We start from the raw sequence: 17,281 nt of genomic DNA, 5'->3' as shown, positions 1-17,281 counted from the left end.
ACCACTTCCAATGCAAATTGCCTCCAGAGCAAAATGGTGGCAGGTCATTCTTTTGATTCTTTCATGCATAACAAATATTCATCCTTTGAGGCTGGATTTGATTTTGGGGGGGGTCTAGAAAAAGAGGAGTAATTAAATGAGGCAATGCTGATTTTGGTCTCCAATGTAGTGTGATTATAAAATAATGGGCCATTTGCTGATAGGCATATAAACTGGCCCCAAAGGCAACTCCAAGGGGAGTTTTTAAGATATTTTGAGCAATTGCCACATATTTGGAATTATCATATACTCTTCTTAGGTCATTGCTTTGCAGGACAGTGCTTCTGGGCTATAATGAGATTTGGTCTGTTTGTTTTTTAAAAAATGAATAGCAAGCTGATCTCACTGTATTATAATCATATTTCATGTGATCTTTCTTTCATATTTATTTCTATAATTAAAAGCCAAACGTTGGCTTAAGAATCAATTGTTCTTGGTGGCCTATAAGATTTTTAGTCATTTGATCTATCTTTTTTCTTTGTCCTACTTGTTTCTAGATGACACTGTGAGAGGAGAAATATTGCCTCTGAAAATATGCTCAGAGTTCTCTTTGCTCCTATTATCTATGAAAATAAAATCAAGCGGTAGTAGGGATAAGATTAAAAAAAAAGGTGTTTAATTTGTAATTAGATTTCATACCTGATAACTTTTAATTAGGTCTTGATTTCTGGAGAATCAGTATAACCTCGTGCTTTAAAAAAAAATTTAAAAACGTGCTTGGGGGAAAAAGCATTTGCCTTTACATCATTAGACATGCTGACTCTGTGTCCTTCAGTGCACAATGGTGCCTGACAGGCAGGTAAATAACATGAAGCTTCCTTTAGAAAATCAGTTATAAATATTCAACTCAAACCATCTGACGTCTCCCTCTGACATGTAAACAAGACTTTCCGATAGACAGAGGAAGAGGATGAGGAAGCCAGTCTCACGAGGTGACACTGATGAAATACACGTTCCCATTCAGATAACTCTGCTTTTGTCATAATAATTTTGTGGTTCTGGGAGAGGTGGTTTCCCTGGCAGCTGCCTCTTCAACCTTGTGGAGGAGGATTAGTGGAGGAATGGAAGGCTTACACAGTGACTGAATCTACTCCCTAGATTTCTAATTATCTTTCAATTTCTCAAGTGAGTCCAAAGCTGCATGAACACAGTGCTGGTGTTTGTTACACATGGGGGTGTATGTTGCTTTATGTTGCCCAGCAAGCTCAGTGGCATTTTTCTCCTTAAAAGAATTTTGATATTAAAAGCCACATTTGAATCTACATAAAACATTTTTTTAGAATTTTAGAATACATAAACAGTAATAACAGTAACTACAGTATAAATGTATACATATAAATTATAAGGAAAATAGGGGGAATAGGCAAAGAATATAAATAAATGGTTCTCAGGGAATGAATTACAAGTGGCTAAAAAACAAACATATTAGAAGATGCCCAATCTCATTGTTAAATAGGCAACACAGAAATGTAAGACCATTTTCTTCCAGTCAGATTTGCAGTATTTTAAGTAACTGATATGCGCAGTCACTTCAGTTGTATCCAGTTCTTTGCGATCCTTTGGACTATAGCCCAGCAGGCTCCTCTGTCCATGGGATTCTCCAGGCAAGAATATAGGAGTGGGTTTCCATTTCCTCCTCCAGGGGATCTTCCCGACCCAGGGACTGAACCCACATCTCCTGTGTTGCCTGCATTGGCAGATGGGTTCTTTACCACTAGTGCCACCTGGGAAGCTCTGTCGTAACAGCAGTTTAGCCCAAAACTGTTGGACCCAGTCAGGGTCCAAACTGACAGGGGCCAAACAGGAGGCCTACTAGGTCATCACCAGTCCCCAGAAGCGGAGAAGGCAATGGCACCGCACTCCAGTACCCTTGCGTGGAAAATCCCATGGACAGAGGAGCCTGGTAGGCTGCAGTCCATGGGGTCGCTAAGAGTCGGGCACGACTGAGCGACTTCACTTTCACTTTTCACTTCCATGCATTGGACAAGGAAATGGCAGCCCACTCCAGTGTTCTTGCCTGGAGAATCCCAGAGACAGTGGGCCCCCGTCTGTGGGGTTGCACAGAGTCGGACACGACTGAAGCGACTTAGCAGCAGCAGCAGCAGTCCCCAGAAGAGGAAGGCAACATTTGGAATGAGGGCTGCAGACTGTGTGACTTTCTTCTGATTGGTTGGTGGTGAGGCAATTGGGCAGTGCTCCAGGAATCTTGTGCTCAACCTGAAGTTACGATCCTCTGCTTGAGTGGTGGCCCCAGTTCTGGAGAAGAACTCAAAGAGATTGTTATGCATATTCCTTGAATAATAATAATAAATAACTGATAATATCAAGTATTGATGAAAATGTGAGGAAATAAAGCAGTCATACACTGTGAGTGTATAAATTGGCACACTTTGAAGGGTTGAAACTGTTAAAACCAAAAGTGTATGGTCAGTGACACAGAAGGTCCATTTCTAATTATGTATCCTAGACAAATACTTACACACTTGGATAGAGTCATTTTATGGATGTTCATAGCAGCACTGTTTACAGTGAAATATTGGAAATATTTTCTACAAGTACACATTTGTATCTAAGACATAAATCAGAATCTCATATACCAACTCAAAGTAATAGTTTTCTTCAGGGAGTGAAGAGAGTCCAGCATTGGTGGTGATTCTCAAAGGGACTTTACCTAAATCTATAACAATCTATCTTTTAAAAGAAGAATACATTCATGTATTACTCATATGATAAAAAAACATGAAGTAAAATAGGTCTTTTGCTGTTCATGGTAATAGGCAGTTTTCACAGCTCTGGTTCAAACTAGTTCGGCTGAGGAGACATGGCTGTGTTACCCTATCTGCCCACCCCATAGTGCGAGGGAGTTGTGAACAGCCCACAGAGGCTTCATGTGGTGTCTGTTCAAAAGCTCCCATGGAAGCTGGCCTTTTCCTACCGAAATATGTGGCTAGTTCCAGAGAAATAATTAGGGTCTTGAATAAAATGGATTTCTGCTAATCCCTTTAGCCCAGATCAAGTCTCATCAGAACCCAATTTTACAAATTTGTTTGACATCTCACTGGCTTTTAGTATAATATACATTTGTTAAAATACTGCTCTTCCCTAATAATTTGTTGAGAGGGATGTTGTCTGCCCTGTGAGATAAATATGCTTAATGACTAAAAATAAAATAATGCATGTGATTATATAGTTTATATTCAGGAATATATATTATATTCAGGAGCACACATTCATATATCCACACCCTTGAGAAGTTCTCCATTCTTCAGAACCTATATTTCTAAAGTTCTGGAGAATCTCAGCTTTCTTAAAACTGTATCTCCCACCCAGTGAGACACTGTTATTTCTCTTCTAGTCTTTACCTCATTCTTGTGACATTCTAAACTCATGATCTTGCTTCTTCTACTGGACTCAGTATCGCCTCCTGTCTGGCCAGAAAGCACATGATTGATACAAAGAAAAAACAAACAAACAAACAAAATGTGTTGTTTGTACCAGGCAAACAAGAGCACAAGATACAGCATCTGACTTCACATCAGCAGAAGTTGCCCTGACTGTATTATGCCTCTAACCTGTGCTGTTTGGTTCCAGGAGCTCGTGTGAATGCCAAGGACAACATGTGGCTGACCCCGTTGCATCGGGCTGTTGCCTCCAGAAGTGAAGTGAGTGATTATCTTATTTAATCTAGAACCTCCAGTTTCTAGAAAGAGAAAATTGCTTTCTGCTGAATTAGGGATTCTCGCTGGTTAGCAAAAGGCTCTAATGCAAAACCTCTAATGCGAGAGGGCTACCAAATTGAACAGCTGTTTATTTAAGTACCTCCTGCATGCCAGGCATGGTGTTAGGGGCTGCCTGGGATGGTCCAAGATGGCATCATCCTTGACTTCAGTGAGTTCTCAGTCTGGATGGAATGCAAACAGGTAAGTAGATCAGTATCATAACTGAATTGGAGGAAGAAGCAAATAACTGTCTTCTTGAATAGATGAAGTCTTCCAAGAAGAGACGTCAGTTAAGCTAGTCCTTAGAGGATGGCTGCCGTCTATGGGGTCGCATAGAGTCGGACACGACTGAAGCGACTTAGCAGCAGCAGCAGCAGCAGCGTAAGTTTACCAGGCCAAGAAAAGGCGAGAGGGCTGAGGCAGGAGAACAAACATGCTGAAGAACAAGGGTCATGGCTGTGAACAATGGTGGGTTCAGTTCGATGTAGCTGGAACACAGAGTATAGCAGAAGATAAGTCTGATAGTAGAGGCTGGGTCAAGTAGCAGAATCCTGGGTGTCCTCTGAGCAGTGGGGAGTGTGGACAAGCAGAGACAAGTGTAAACCTGACAGGGTTTGGAACAAGTGAGGGTGAGATGGCAAAGAAGCCCCTGGGTGAATGGTGACATCGTTAACTGCGAAGGCCAGGCAAAGGAGCAAGGGGCAGGGAAGTTAATCAGTTCTGTTTGAAAGTGCCAAGTTTGGTAAATATGTCACCGAAATGTAAGCACCACGACAGTAGGGATCTGTTTTTTGTTTCTTGATGTATCCTAAGTCTGGTATATTGTAGGTGCTCAGGAAATAATTCTATTTTGAATGCTGGAAATTTGGGTGAGGATGGCAAATATGTCTTTTAATTGGAACATTTTGTCTATTTACATTTAAAGTAATTATTGATAGATGTGTTCTTGCCATTCCATTAATTGCTTTGGTTGTTTGGTAGTTTTTTGTTTTCTTCTACTTTTGTTCTTTTCCATTGTGATTTGATGCCTATATTGACTGTTTAGATTTTTTCCTGTTTTTTTATATGTATCTATTATACGTTTGGGGGCTTCCCAAGTTGCTCAGTGGTAAAGAATCCGCCTTCCAATGCAGGAGACACAGGAGATGCAAGTTTGATCCCTGGGTCGGAAGAGCCCCTGGAGGAGGAAATGGCAACCCACTCCAGTATTCTTGCCTGAACAATCCCATGAACACAGGAGCCTACTGCGCTACAGTCCATAGGGTCACAAAGAGTAAGACATAGCTGAGTGACTAAGCACATGGAACATTATAGGTTCCTGGTTTGTGGTTACTATATACATACACACACACATTTATATTGATGATCTCAAGTTTTATATATGTATGGATCTTCCCAAGTGGCACTAGTGGTAAGGAACTGCCTCCCAGTGCAGGAGACATAAAAGATGTGGGTTTGATCCTAGGTTTGGAACATCCCCTGGAGAAGGGCACTGCAACACACTTCAGTATTCTTGCCTGGAGAATCCCGTGGACAAAGGAGTCTGGCAGGCTACAATCCATAGAGTTGCAAAAAGTCAGATACAACTGAAACTGAGCATGCATATATATATATTCACACATATATATTGATGACCTAAGTTATATGTATGTGTATACACACACACACACACACACACACACACACACACATCATATATTCAGTTCAGTTTAGTCGCTCAGTCATGTCTGACTCTTTGCAACCCCAGGAATCACAGCACGCCAGGCCTCCCTGTCCATCACCAACTCCCGGAGTTCACTTAGACTCACGTCCATCAAGTCAGTGATGCCATCCAGCCATCTCATCCTCTGTCGACCCCTTTTCCTCCTGCCCGCAATCCCTCCCAGCATCAGAGTCTTTTCCAATGAGTCAACTCTTCGCATGAGGTGGCCAAAGTACTGGAGTTTGAGCTTTAGCATCAGTCCTTCCAAAGGAATCCCAGGGCTGATTTCCTTTAGAATGGACTGGTTGGATCTCCTTGCAGTCCAAGGGACTCTCAAGAGTCTTCTCCAACACCACAGTTCAAAAGCATCAATTCTTCGATGCTCAGCTTTCTTCAGAGTACAACTCTCACATCCATACATGACCACTGAAAAAACCATAGCCTTGACCAGAGGGACCTTTGTTGGCAAAGTAATGTCTCTGCTTTTGAATATGCTGTCTAGGTTGGTCATCACTTTTCTTCCAAGGAGTAAGTGTCTTTTAATTTCATGGCTGCAGTCACCATCTGCAGTGATTTTGGAGCCCCCCAAAATAAAGTCTGACACTGTTTCTACTGTTTCCCCATCTATTTCCCCTGAAGTGATGGGACCAGATGCGATGATCTTCGTTTTCTGAATGTTGAGCTTTAAGCGAACTTTTTCACTCTCCACTTTCACTTTCATCAAGTGATCTCTTAAGTTCAAACACATTCTAACACCCCTACATTTTTATTTTCCCCTGTTATGTTTAATATTTCTAACATCATGTTTTACATTTTTTTGTTTTGTGTATCTCTTAACTACTTATTGTGGATATAGATGATTTTACCACTTTCGTGTTTTGACCTTTCTACTAGCTTTATAAGTGATCTACTACCTTTCATATATGTTTGCCTTTACCCATGAGATTTTTCCTTTCATAATTTTTATATTTCTACTTGTGGCCTTTTCTTTTTCACTAGGAGAAGTCCCTTTAAGATTTCTTGTAAGGTTGGGTTAGTGGTGCTGAATTCTTTTAGCTTTTACTTGTTTGTAAAATTATTTATCTTTCCTTCAACTCTGAATGATAACCTTGCCAGGAAGAGTATTCTCAGTTGTAGGTTTTTTTCCTTTCATCGCTTTGAATATACAGTGCCACTCCCTTCTGGCTTGCAAAGTGTCTGCTGAATGTCAGCTTACTATACATAGCTGGTTGCTTTTCTCTTACTGTTAATTTTTAGATTTTAATATATTTTTAAATTTTTATTTTATTGAAGTATAGTTGCTTTACAGTGTTGTGGTAGTTTCTGCTCTCCAGCAAAGTGATTTAGAAATACATTTTTTGTCATTTTAGTTATAGTATGACTTGATGTGGACCTCTTTGGGTTCATCTTGTTTGAAACTCTGGATGTCTGTTTGGATCTGGATGTCTATTTCCTTCCCTAGGTTAGGGAAGTTTTTAGCTATTATTTCTTCAAGTAAGTTCTCTGCCCCTTTCTCTTTCTTTTCTCCTTCTGGGACTCTTATATTGCAATGTTAGTATGCTTGATGTGGTCCGGAGTTTTCTTAAATTATTCTTATTTCTAGTAATCCTTTTTATCTTTTTTATGTTTAGCTTGGGTGATTTCCACTACCCTTCCAGATCACTGATTATTCCTCTGTATCATCTAATCTACTGTTGATTCCTTCTAGTGTATCTTTCATTTCAGTTAGTATATTCTTCAGCTTTGTTTGGTTTTTCTTCATATTTTCTAACTCTGTTAAAATTCTCCCAGTTTTCATCCATTCTTCTCTGAAGTTCATTGAGCATCTTTTTTGATGATCAAAAAATGATCATTTTTGATCACTACCTTGAACCCTTTATCAGTTAGGTTGCTGTCTCTACTTTTGTTCTTTTTCTGAGGTTTTATCTTGTTTCTTCATTTGGAGCATATTTCTCTGTCTCCTCATTTTGCCTAATTCTCTGTGTTTATTTTCCTGTACTAGGTAGGTCAAGTACATTTTCTGATCTTAGAGAAGTGGTTTTATGTAGGAGACATCCTATGGTATCCAACACCACTTTCCCTTCTGGTCACCAGAGCTATGTGCTCTAGGGGTACCCCCATCTGGGCTGTGGGTGCCTCCTCTGATGGAGCCAGGTCAATTACTGTGAGCTTTCTGGGAGGCAAGGCTGGCTCCAAGCTTGTTTAGCTGTGAGGTTCTACCTTATGTTGGGGGCCCACTGGAGGATGTGGTAGGCTCCGCAAGTGGTTGGCTGTGCAGCCTGGGGGCTGTGGAGCTGGTGCTAGTGGGTAGGTAAGCCCCCAGCACTAATAGGCTATTGGAAGGATTCTAAAATGGCACTTGCCAGTGCTGACATCATGGTAGAATGAGCTCCCCCAAGTAGACGCCACCAGTGTCTTCATTCTCAAGTGAACCTAGGTACCTTCTGCCTCTCAAGAGGCTCTCCAAGAATAGCAAGTAGGTCTGACCCAGGCTTTTCTCAAGCTACAACCTCTGCACATGCTCTTTAAGAGCAGTCTGTTTCCTAAGTTCTCTGGCTCTCCTGAACATAAGCCCCACTGGCTTTCAAAGCAGAAGTTCTGCGGACTCGTCTTCCTGCTGCAGGATCCCAGGCTGCAGAGCACAGTGTGGGGCTTAGACCTCTCGCTCCTTGGGGAGGACCTCTGTGATTGTGATATTCTTCCCATGTATGGGTTTCTTACCCAGGTATATGGGTCCTGCGTACACTACATCTTGGCCCCTCCTGTCTCTCTTGTTGTAGTCCGTTCTTTATATCTTTTGTTGGGGAAATCCTTTCTAGAAGTCTTCAGATCATTCTCATGGATGGTTGCTCTGTAAGTAGTTGCAGTTGTGGTGTGCCTGTGGGAAGAGGTGAATTCAGGCACTTCCCATTCTGCCATTTGGCTACATCCCATTCCTCCTTTTTATAATTAGATCCTATATCCATTACTTTCAGTTCAGTTCAGTTCAGTCACTCAGTCATGTCTGACTATCTGCGTCCCCATGGACTGCAGCAGGCCAGGCTTCCCTGTCCATCATCAACTCCTGGAGCCTACTCAAACTCATGTCCATTGTCAGTGATGCCATCCAACCATCTCATCCTGTCATCCCCTTCTCTTCCCACCTTCAGTCTTTCCCAGCATCAGGGTCTTTTCCAATGAGTTGGTTCTTCACATCAGGTGGCCAATGTATTAGAGCTTCAGCTTCAGTATCAGTCCTTCCAATGAATATTCAGGACTGATTTCCTTTAGGATTGATTGGTTGGATCTCCTTGCAGTCCAAGGAACTCTCAAGAGTCTTCTCTAACACCACAGTTCAAAAGCATCAACACCACAGTTCAAAAGCTACTATTTTATGCCTCCCCTAAATAACAGGTGGGGAAAGCATACGCAAGGTGGGAAGACCAGAGAAGGTTTGGACTGGTCTTTTGGAGTTTGACTATTAGAACTTGTCAAAGAAGATACATGAGTTCAGTGGGCATATCTGTCTGTTGCTTAGATTGGCAAACACTAATATTCCTTACACAAATATGTATTAAATGCCGTTTCTTCTTTGAAAGACTTTTAAACCCTATATTGTCTTTAAAACCTCTTTGCATCTCAAGCATGGATAATTGATCCCTCTCAGGGTTCAAGGTTCAGGGTTCAATCAGGGAATCAGAACCACCATGATAAATGTGGATATTTATTATAGGAATTAGACCTTATACAATTGTGTGAGCTGCTGAGGAAGTTTATTTATTTATGTAAAGCTATCCTCTTGGTTTCTGTGTGGTCCTAAAGTCACTGTGGGCCAGCAGTTGAAAAGAAAAACTAGACATGAAATGGGGGAAAATAGGGACAACCTGGAGCCCCCATCTGTCTCTCATTGCTCAACATTGCCCATGTGGGTGTCCTGCAGAAGAAGCAGTGTGCTTTACCTCTGAGCTCACACATGCCTGGCCCAGGAATAGGAGTAATTGAAGATGTGGTAGGATCTGAAGAAGCATCAACCTGGTACCATCCTGTGTCAACACAATGATGCTACTGGTCACTGGCCCTGTGCACAAGCTACCATAGCACTTGACACCCAACAGGCCATCAGTTTGTAGTTTCATGTTTCCCTTCCAGAACATGCAGCTTTCTCAAGGGGGCAACCCTAAATGGAACAATACAGTGGAGGGATTTCCACGAAATGTAGTTCAGCTTGGCTAACGTGGAAGGAACAATATAAAACTATCATTGAAATTGTTATTCTGTTTTATTTAAAAAGATCGTCTAGCTAGTAAGTTCTTTGCAACGAGCAGCATATCCTTGTTTGTCATTGTATATTTAGCATCTAGCCTGCCCAGGAAACAATTGTTTTTTGAGTGATTCAGTAAAGATTGGGTTTTCCATTTAAGCTGTGTTGACCTGATTCTCTGTAAAACTGCTAACGTGGAGCTAGTACACAGCACAGAGAATGGAGGTGGCAACCATCTTTCATGCATGGAACATAAACTAACTTGAAGTTTGTTTATGGGAGTGTCGCACTAAAAGCAAGTTAAGCCACTGGATCCTGCAAAATCAGAATGAGTTCCTAAAATAGTATGCAACACAGATTATCAGTTTAAGTCAGAGATATCAGTGTACATCAACATTTCTGAGCCTTCTTTCCATCAGGCAAATTTCTTGTTTGGATTTCTGTGACTAGGAGAAGAATGTTCATTTGCTGAATTCATTTCCTGAGCCTATTACAGCAATAGGAGTATTAGGTCATAATATTGATTAAACACCCACCCATGCTTGACATTGTAGAAGCTCCTCTGCAAATAAGCAGGTAAATCAAGACATGGTCATAGCCCTTGAAAATTGTTCGAAATAGATTGGTTTGTGGAGATAAACCTTTAAGACTTACTTGGTACTGACCAGGCTGTGTTGTGTACTCCCTTCTGGGCCTCATCCACCTCCTCCTCCTACCTCCACCCCACTCCACACCCACTCCCTGGAATCCCCAGGGAGAAGACACCAAACAGGAAATTAGAGCCAAACAGCATTGTCTTCTTACTGACTCCCTGAGGCTACCAACCATCCCTCTCTTTCTCTGACTGCTCCCACAGCTGTGAAGAAATAAGAGTCTCTTAGAAAAATTAAAGACATTTATTTTGCAATGCTAGGTAACATACATGAGCAAGATTTTGGGCTGCCAGGGAAAATTATCTGGAGTGTTGATGTAAATTATTTCACATTATTTCCCATTTAGCTTATTCTTGCTGCTTTTTTGTTATTTTGTTTTTCCTTGGAAAAGAACAGCTGTGTATAAAGGAACAAAATGCAAAGAAACCTGGGGGGCTCCACATATGTGTATAGAAGCCTGTTCTGTGCGGGCCTCAAGTGGATGTGAAGTATCCCTTCTTAGACATTGTGTTGAGGGCAGATAGCAGGTAGACAGCCAGCACACAACCAGTAGAAAACCATAGAGCCTACTGTGGTCTGTGTCCAAATGTGACTGTCCTTTTGCATATGGGTTTTCTTCTCTAATGAATTGAGGGGCTGTACCACAGGATTTGCTGAACTTGTTACTTTTCTGTCTCAGAGACTCTTTTGTGGTTAGAAATACTGAAAATGATTGTATCCCATCTTTGGGGTGTAGAATTAGAATGTTGTGTTCAAATTAGTATTGTCATGATGAACATTTATTGAGCAATTACTGCTTGCTAGGCAACGTGCTAAGCACTTTCTGTACATTATTCCATTTTAACCTCAGTGTTAATTACTCTCTGAGTCTGACACTGTTATTAATCCTCATTTAGGAAATGTGGTCTCAGAGAAGTTAAGCAACAGAGCCTAAGACACCACAGCCAATGAGTGGAGGAGGGTGTATCCAGAGAACCTGTTCTCCTAACCACTGTGCTACACTGCTGCCCTCTCATCACGTGGGCGTCCCTAGGGACACTTGTTCAACTTATAAAGCATATCTATTTTTGTATATGTGCAGACAAATGTCCAACAGGTATAAAGATGTTTTCCAAATCTGAGTAGGAAAAAAATCTTATAGCTAAAATTTATACATCATGTTTTTCCCTTCCTTCTAAAAAACACTGTCATTTTGGACTAAATGCTACTAAGAGAACTGGAAAAATTATATGGGAGACTAGAATGTTGTTGCTTTCTATAAATTATTTTTATGATAATAAAAAGATCACATATAGAACATAGATTGCAACTGGAATGAGTAGAAAATAACCATCTTGTAACCTGTTTGAAGGTAGATGAGTAGTATTCAGATTTAGTGTGCATTCAGATAACCTGCAGTGCTTGTTAAAAGTACCTGTTCTAACAGTATGACATATAAAGTAGATAAATACAAGGACCTACTGTATAGCATAGGAACTATACTCAATATTTTGTAATATTTTGTGTAGCCAATATTATATTTCATATATATATATGTGTGCAATAATACACACACACACACACACAATTGCATATGTATATATATTATTGTTTAGTCACTAAGTTGTGTCCAGCTCTTTTGAAGCCCAGTGAACTGTATAGCCTGCCAGGCTCCTCTGTCCATGGGATTTCCCAGGCAAGATTACTGGAGTGGGTTGCCATTTCCTCCTCCAGGAGATCTTCCTAACCCAAGGATTGACCCAGGTCTTTTGCATTGGCGAGCAGATTCTTTACCACTGAACCAGTAGGGTAGCCCTTATTTATATATATAATGGAATCACTTTGCCTCAAACTAACACCTCAATTTAACATGATATTATAAATCAACTATACTTCAATTTAAAGAATTTTTGAATAAAGTCACATGCACACACACAAACACAAACACAAAGTACATGTTGTAGAACCTCAGCCCCAGTGATTCTGATGAAGCCTGTAATTGAGCCCAGAAATCTGGGCTCAATTCAAAAATAAAATTCTGATGCATGTGGTCTACATTCCATACTTTGAGACCTGAGATTAATATCTGGGAATATTTTAGTATCTGGCCTTCCCAAAGTTTAGAGCCAGTGGTTCTTGAATAATTTGAATTCTTTCACATTCCCAAGTCTCCCCTTTATACTACTGGTTCTTAGAATAATTGTACTCTAATAGTAATTATAATGATAAAGCACACATTTGGTTTAATAGTGGTATTTTTAGAAGAATAATCTGATTAATTTGAACAAATTAGGCACCAATTTATACAATTCTTACAGTATGTGAAACTGCTGTAGTCAATAGAGGATAGAGGGTAAAAGCCCCAACCAATTATTATTTTACAGTAATAGATTAAATTCCTTCTGGACTTGAGTACAGCCTCAGGGATATTAACACACATAAATGTCTTGTTAATTTTTGCATATTATTATTTAGAGAATTGGTTATTCATTCATGTGGAAAATTCTGAAAGAGATGGGAATACCAGACCACCAGACCTGCCTCTTGAGAAACCTATATGCAGGTCAGGAAGCAACAGTTAGAACTGGACATGGAACAACAGACTGGTTCCAAATAGGAAAAGGAGTACGTAAAGGCTGTATATTGTCACCCTGCTTATTTAACGTATATGCAGAGTACATCATGAGAAACGCTGGGCTGGAAGAAGCACAAGCTGGAATCAACATTGCTGGGAGAAATATCTATAACCTCAGATATGCAGATGATACCACCCTTATGGCAGAAAGTGAAGAGAAACTAAAAAGCCTCTTGATGAAAGTGAAAGAGGAAAGTGAAAAAGCTGGCTTAAAGCTCAACATTCAGAAAATGAAGATCATGGCATCCGGTCCCATCACTTCATGGGAAATAGATGGGGAAACAGTGTCAGACTTTATTTTTTGGGGCTCCAAAATCACTGCAGATGGTGACTGCAGCCATGAAATTAAAAGATGCTTACTCCTTGGAAGGAAAGTTATGACCAACCCAGATAGCATATTCAAAAGCAGAGACATTACTTTGCCAACAAAGTTCCGTCTAGTCAAGGCTATGGTTTTTCCAGTAGTCATGTATGGATGTGAGAGTTGGACTATAAAGAAAGCTGAGCAACAAAGAATTGATGCGTTTGAACTGTGGTGTTGGAGAAGACTCTTGAGAGTCCCTTGGACTGCAAGGAGATCCAACCAGTCCATTCTGAAGGAGATCAGCCCTGGGATTTCTTTGGAAGAAATGATGCTAAAGCTGAAACTCCAATACTTTGGCCATCTCATGTGAAGAGTTGACTCATTGGAAAAGACTCTGATGCTGGGAGGGATTGGGGGCAGGAGGAGAAGGGGACGACAGAGGATGAGATGGCTGGATGGCATCACTGACTCGATGGACATGAGTTTGGGTGAACTCCGGGAGTTAGTGATGGACAGGGAGGCCTGGTGTGCTGCTATTCATGGGGTCATAAAGAGTCGGACACAGTTGAGCAACTGAACTAAACTGATACCAATATATTTATTCTACTCAAATTTATTGAATATACATTAGGTGCCAGAAACCTGCCAGGCTTTCTGGACAGTATAGAAAATTGCATGAGACTCAGACCTTGGTCCAGAGCAACTTATTGTTTATAAAATTTGACATTGTTTATGTCTAAGGACTCTGTATAATCATAAAGAATTACTTTTCCATGAGTAATTTATGACCACTTAATGCAATGCACATTTGAAAGTAAGAAAAACAAATATTGGAGGCGACCATTTTTAAGGCACGTGTATCCAATTTCTTCTCATCTTTTCCATGTGCCAAAGTGCATGTTTCTGTTTCTTAAACAGGGTTGAAGCGACCTTTTGTAAAAGGAGAAAGTCATAAAAAGTAGAAATAAAGTGACTATAGATGCCATCTCTGGTTCACTCCTGTGTGATATCCCATGACAGTTCCTCCCTCTGTCTGCTATTTCTGTATCTCAAATAGGAGAGGCTACCGTGGAGTGTCATCCAACAAGCCCTACCTACAGTCCTAAGGCTGAGTGTTCCACTCAGGAGGAATGCCAGCATCCTTTTAGATTCTTGTTCATTAAAAAAGAAACCAAGGCTTTGAAGCAGCACCACTCATAGTGTGGCTTGTGACTAGTCTGAGATTTTGTCTTTCCTGTGGTGACTTGAGTGAACATTCAGAAACTTTTAGAAAAATTTGATAGAGTAATTTCATGACTGCTAAACTTAATGAGAAAATAACTGAGTTTATAATTTATATCTTTGTCTTTTTTTCATTTTGTTATTCTACTAATTATGCATGAGGAATTTGAAATAATTTAAAAAAACTTGTCCTTCACCGCAACTAGTTTGAGAAGTACTGTTTAAGTATTGTTTCTTGGTTCAGAAAGTGTTCAGCTTCCCATTCCCCACATAGCTTCTTTTTCACGTAGTGAATTTCTGTCAGAGCAAACTCCTAGCTGTAATTTTTTAGCCAGTGGGTAATACAGGAAAAAGACTTCTTTTGATTACAAAAATCATCGATTCCCTCAATAACCATAGAATTACTTCCTCTTCAAGGTAAAATGCTTTCAAGCTAAAATTTTTGAAATAAAAATGCAACTTAAAAAAAAGGAATTGTAGTCTTTTTAAATCAAAACTTCATTTTTGTGAAAATATTACTTTACATTTCTATTAAAGGCATGGATCCATTTTTGCAGGCTAAAACTTCAGAATTTAAAATGTAAATAACTAAGGGAGAATTAACATTTAAGAGTATTTAGGTCAGGGTACTTGCCTGATACTGTCCACTGAGTAAGCTCTGGGCTAGGGGAAAACACAGGGGCCCTTAACACAGCCAGGCTGGCAAACCATCTTCAGCCATCACGACTATAAAATGAAGCTGTCTGTCAAATGAGGGTCAGTCCAGATGACCCTTGAGGCCTTTTCTAATTCTGTATCCTGTATCTCTGTGCATTTGATTCCATAACCGTTTTATACTACTTGCTTTCTCATTTTAGAAAAGGGTTTTTCAGTAGCTAAGTCATGTCCAACTCTTTGAGACCCCATGAACTGCAGCACACCAGGCTTCCCTGTCCTTCACTATCTCCTTGAGTTTGCTCAAACTCATGTCCATTCAGTCAGTGATGCTATTTAACTATCTTATCCTCTGCTGCCCTCTTCTCTTGCCCTCAATCTTTTTCAGCATCAGGGTCTTTCCCAATGAGTCCATCATTGTCTTTTCCAATAAAAAAGGGTTAATCCTTGGAAATCAACTAAGAACCCCTCCTTTGTATAACTAAGCATTCCTTGATACAGTCCCTTCTTGTCAAGTAAGGTGAAACTGCAAATCATTACGTTGGTAGATATTTTGAAAAATGAAAAATGGCAAAGTTGAAACATTTCATAAAAGTGGAGAAATAAATGTAATGGTTATTCTTAGTGTCCTTGAGCTGTGAAAGTGAGTGTTGGTTCGAAAGTCAGTCAGTTCAGTCACCCAGTCATGTTCGACTCTTTGCGACCTTATCATCTGCAGCAAGCCAGGCTTCCCTGTCCTTCACCAACTCCCAGAGCTTGCACAAACTCATGTCCATCCAGTTGGTGATGGCATCTAGCCATCTCATCTTCTGTCATCCCCCTTCTCCTCCTGCCTTTAATCTTTCCCAGCATCAGGGTCTTTTCCAGTGAGTCAGTTCTTCACATCAGGTAGCCAAATTATTGGAGCTTCAGCATCAGTCCTTCCAATGAATATTCAGGACTGATTTCCTTTAGGATTGACTGGTTGGATCTCCTTGCAGTCCAAGAGACTCTCAAGAGTCTTTTCAAACACCACGGTTCAAGAGCATCAATTCTTTGGTGCTCAGCTTTCTTTATAGTCAAACTCTTACAATGGACAAGACTACAGGAAAAACCATAGCTTTGACTAGACGGACCTTTGTCGGCAAAGTAATGTCTCTGCTTTTGAATATGCTATCTGGGTTGGTCATAGCTTTTCTTTCAAGGAGCAAGCATCTTTTAATTTCATGGCTGCAGTCACCATCTGCAGTGATTTTGGAGCCCAAAAAATAAAGTCTGCATTGTTTCCATTATTTCCCCATCTATTTGCCATGAAGTGATGGGACCGGATGCCATGATCTTAGTTTTCTGAATGTTGTGCTTTAAGCCACCTTTTTCACTCCTCTTTCAATTTCATCAGGAGATTCTTTTGTTCTTCATTTTCTGCCATAATGGTGGTATCATCTGCATATCTGAGGTTATTGATATTTCTCCAGCAATCTTGATTCCAGCTTGTGCTTCATCCAGCCCAGCGTTTCTCATGATGTACTCTGCATATAAGTTAAATAAGCAGGGTGACAATATACAGCCTTGACATAATCTTTTTCCTATTTGGAACCAGTCTGTTGTTCCATGTCCGGTTCTAACTGTTCTTCTGGACCTGCATACAGATTTCTCAGGAGGCAGGTAAGGTGGTCTGGTATTCCCATCTCTCGAAGAATTTTCCAGTTTGTTGTGATCTACACAGTCAAAGGCTTTGGCGTAGTCAATAAAACAAAGTAGGTTTTTCTGGAATGCTCCTGCTTTTTCTGTGATCCAACAGATGTTCACATCTTGATCTCTGGTTCCTCTGCCATTTTTAAAACCAGCTTGAACATCTGGAAGTTCACAGTTCACATACTGTTGGAGCCTAGCTTGGAGAATTTTGAGCATTACTTTGCTAGGGTGTGAAATGAGTGCAATTGTGCAGTAGTTTGAGCATTCTTTGGCATTGCATTTCTTTGGGGTTGGAATGAAAACTGACATTTTCCAGTCCTATGGCCACTGTTGAGTTTTCCAAATTTGCTGGCATATTGAGTGCAGCACTTTCACAGCATTATCATTTGGAATTCCATCACCTCCACTAGCTTTGTTCGTAGTGATGCTTCCTAAAGCCTACTTGGCTTCACATTCCAGGA

At 40.4% G+C, this 17,281-nt stretch overlaps 1 protein-coding gene across 1 annotated transcript in view; it reads left to right on the top strand.

Annotated features, from left to right (window-relative positions):
- ANKRD44 (ankyrin repeat domain 44) overlaps positions 1 to 17,281 on the top strand; it is a 222,332-nt gene that overhangs the window by 172,906 nt on the left and 32,145 nt on the right. The window contains exon 4 of the mRNA XM_068967953.1: positions 3,631 to 3,701. Within this exon, the coding sequence (XP_068824054.1) occupies positions 3,631 to 3,701 (71 nt within the window). The remainder of the gene's footprint in view (positions 1 to 3,630; positions 3,702 to 17,281) is intronic.

This window comes from Capricornis sumatraensis, chromosome 3 (assembly GCF_032405125.1).
Source record: "Capricornis sumatraensis isolate serow.1 chromosome 3, serow.2, whole genome shotgun sequence".
Classification (NCBI taxonomy): Eukaryota; Metazoa; Chordata; class Mammalia; order Artiodactyla; family Bovidae; genus Capricornis; species Capricornis sumatraensis.
Note: the sequence above shows the minus strand (reverse complement) of the source record. Positions and strands in the feature narration are given on the sequence as shown.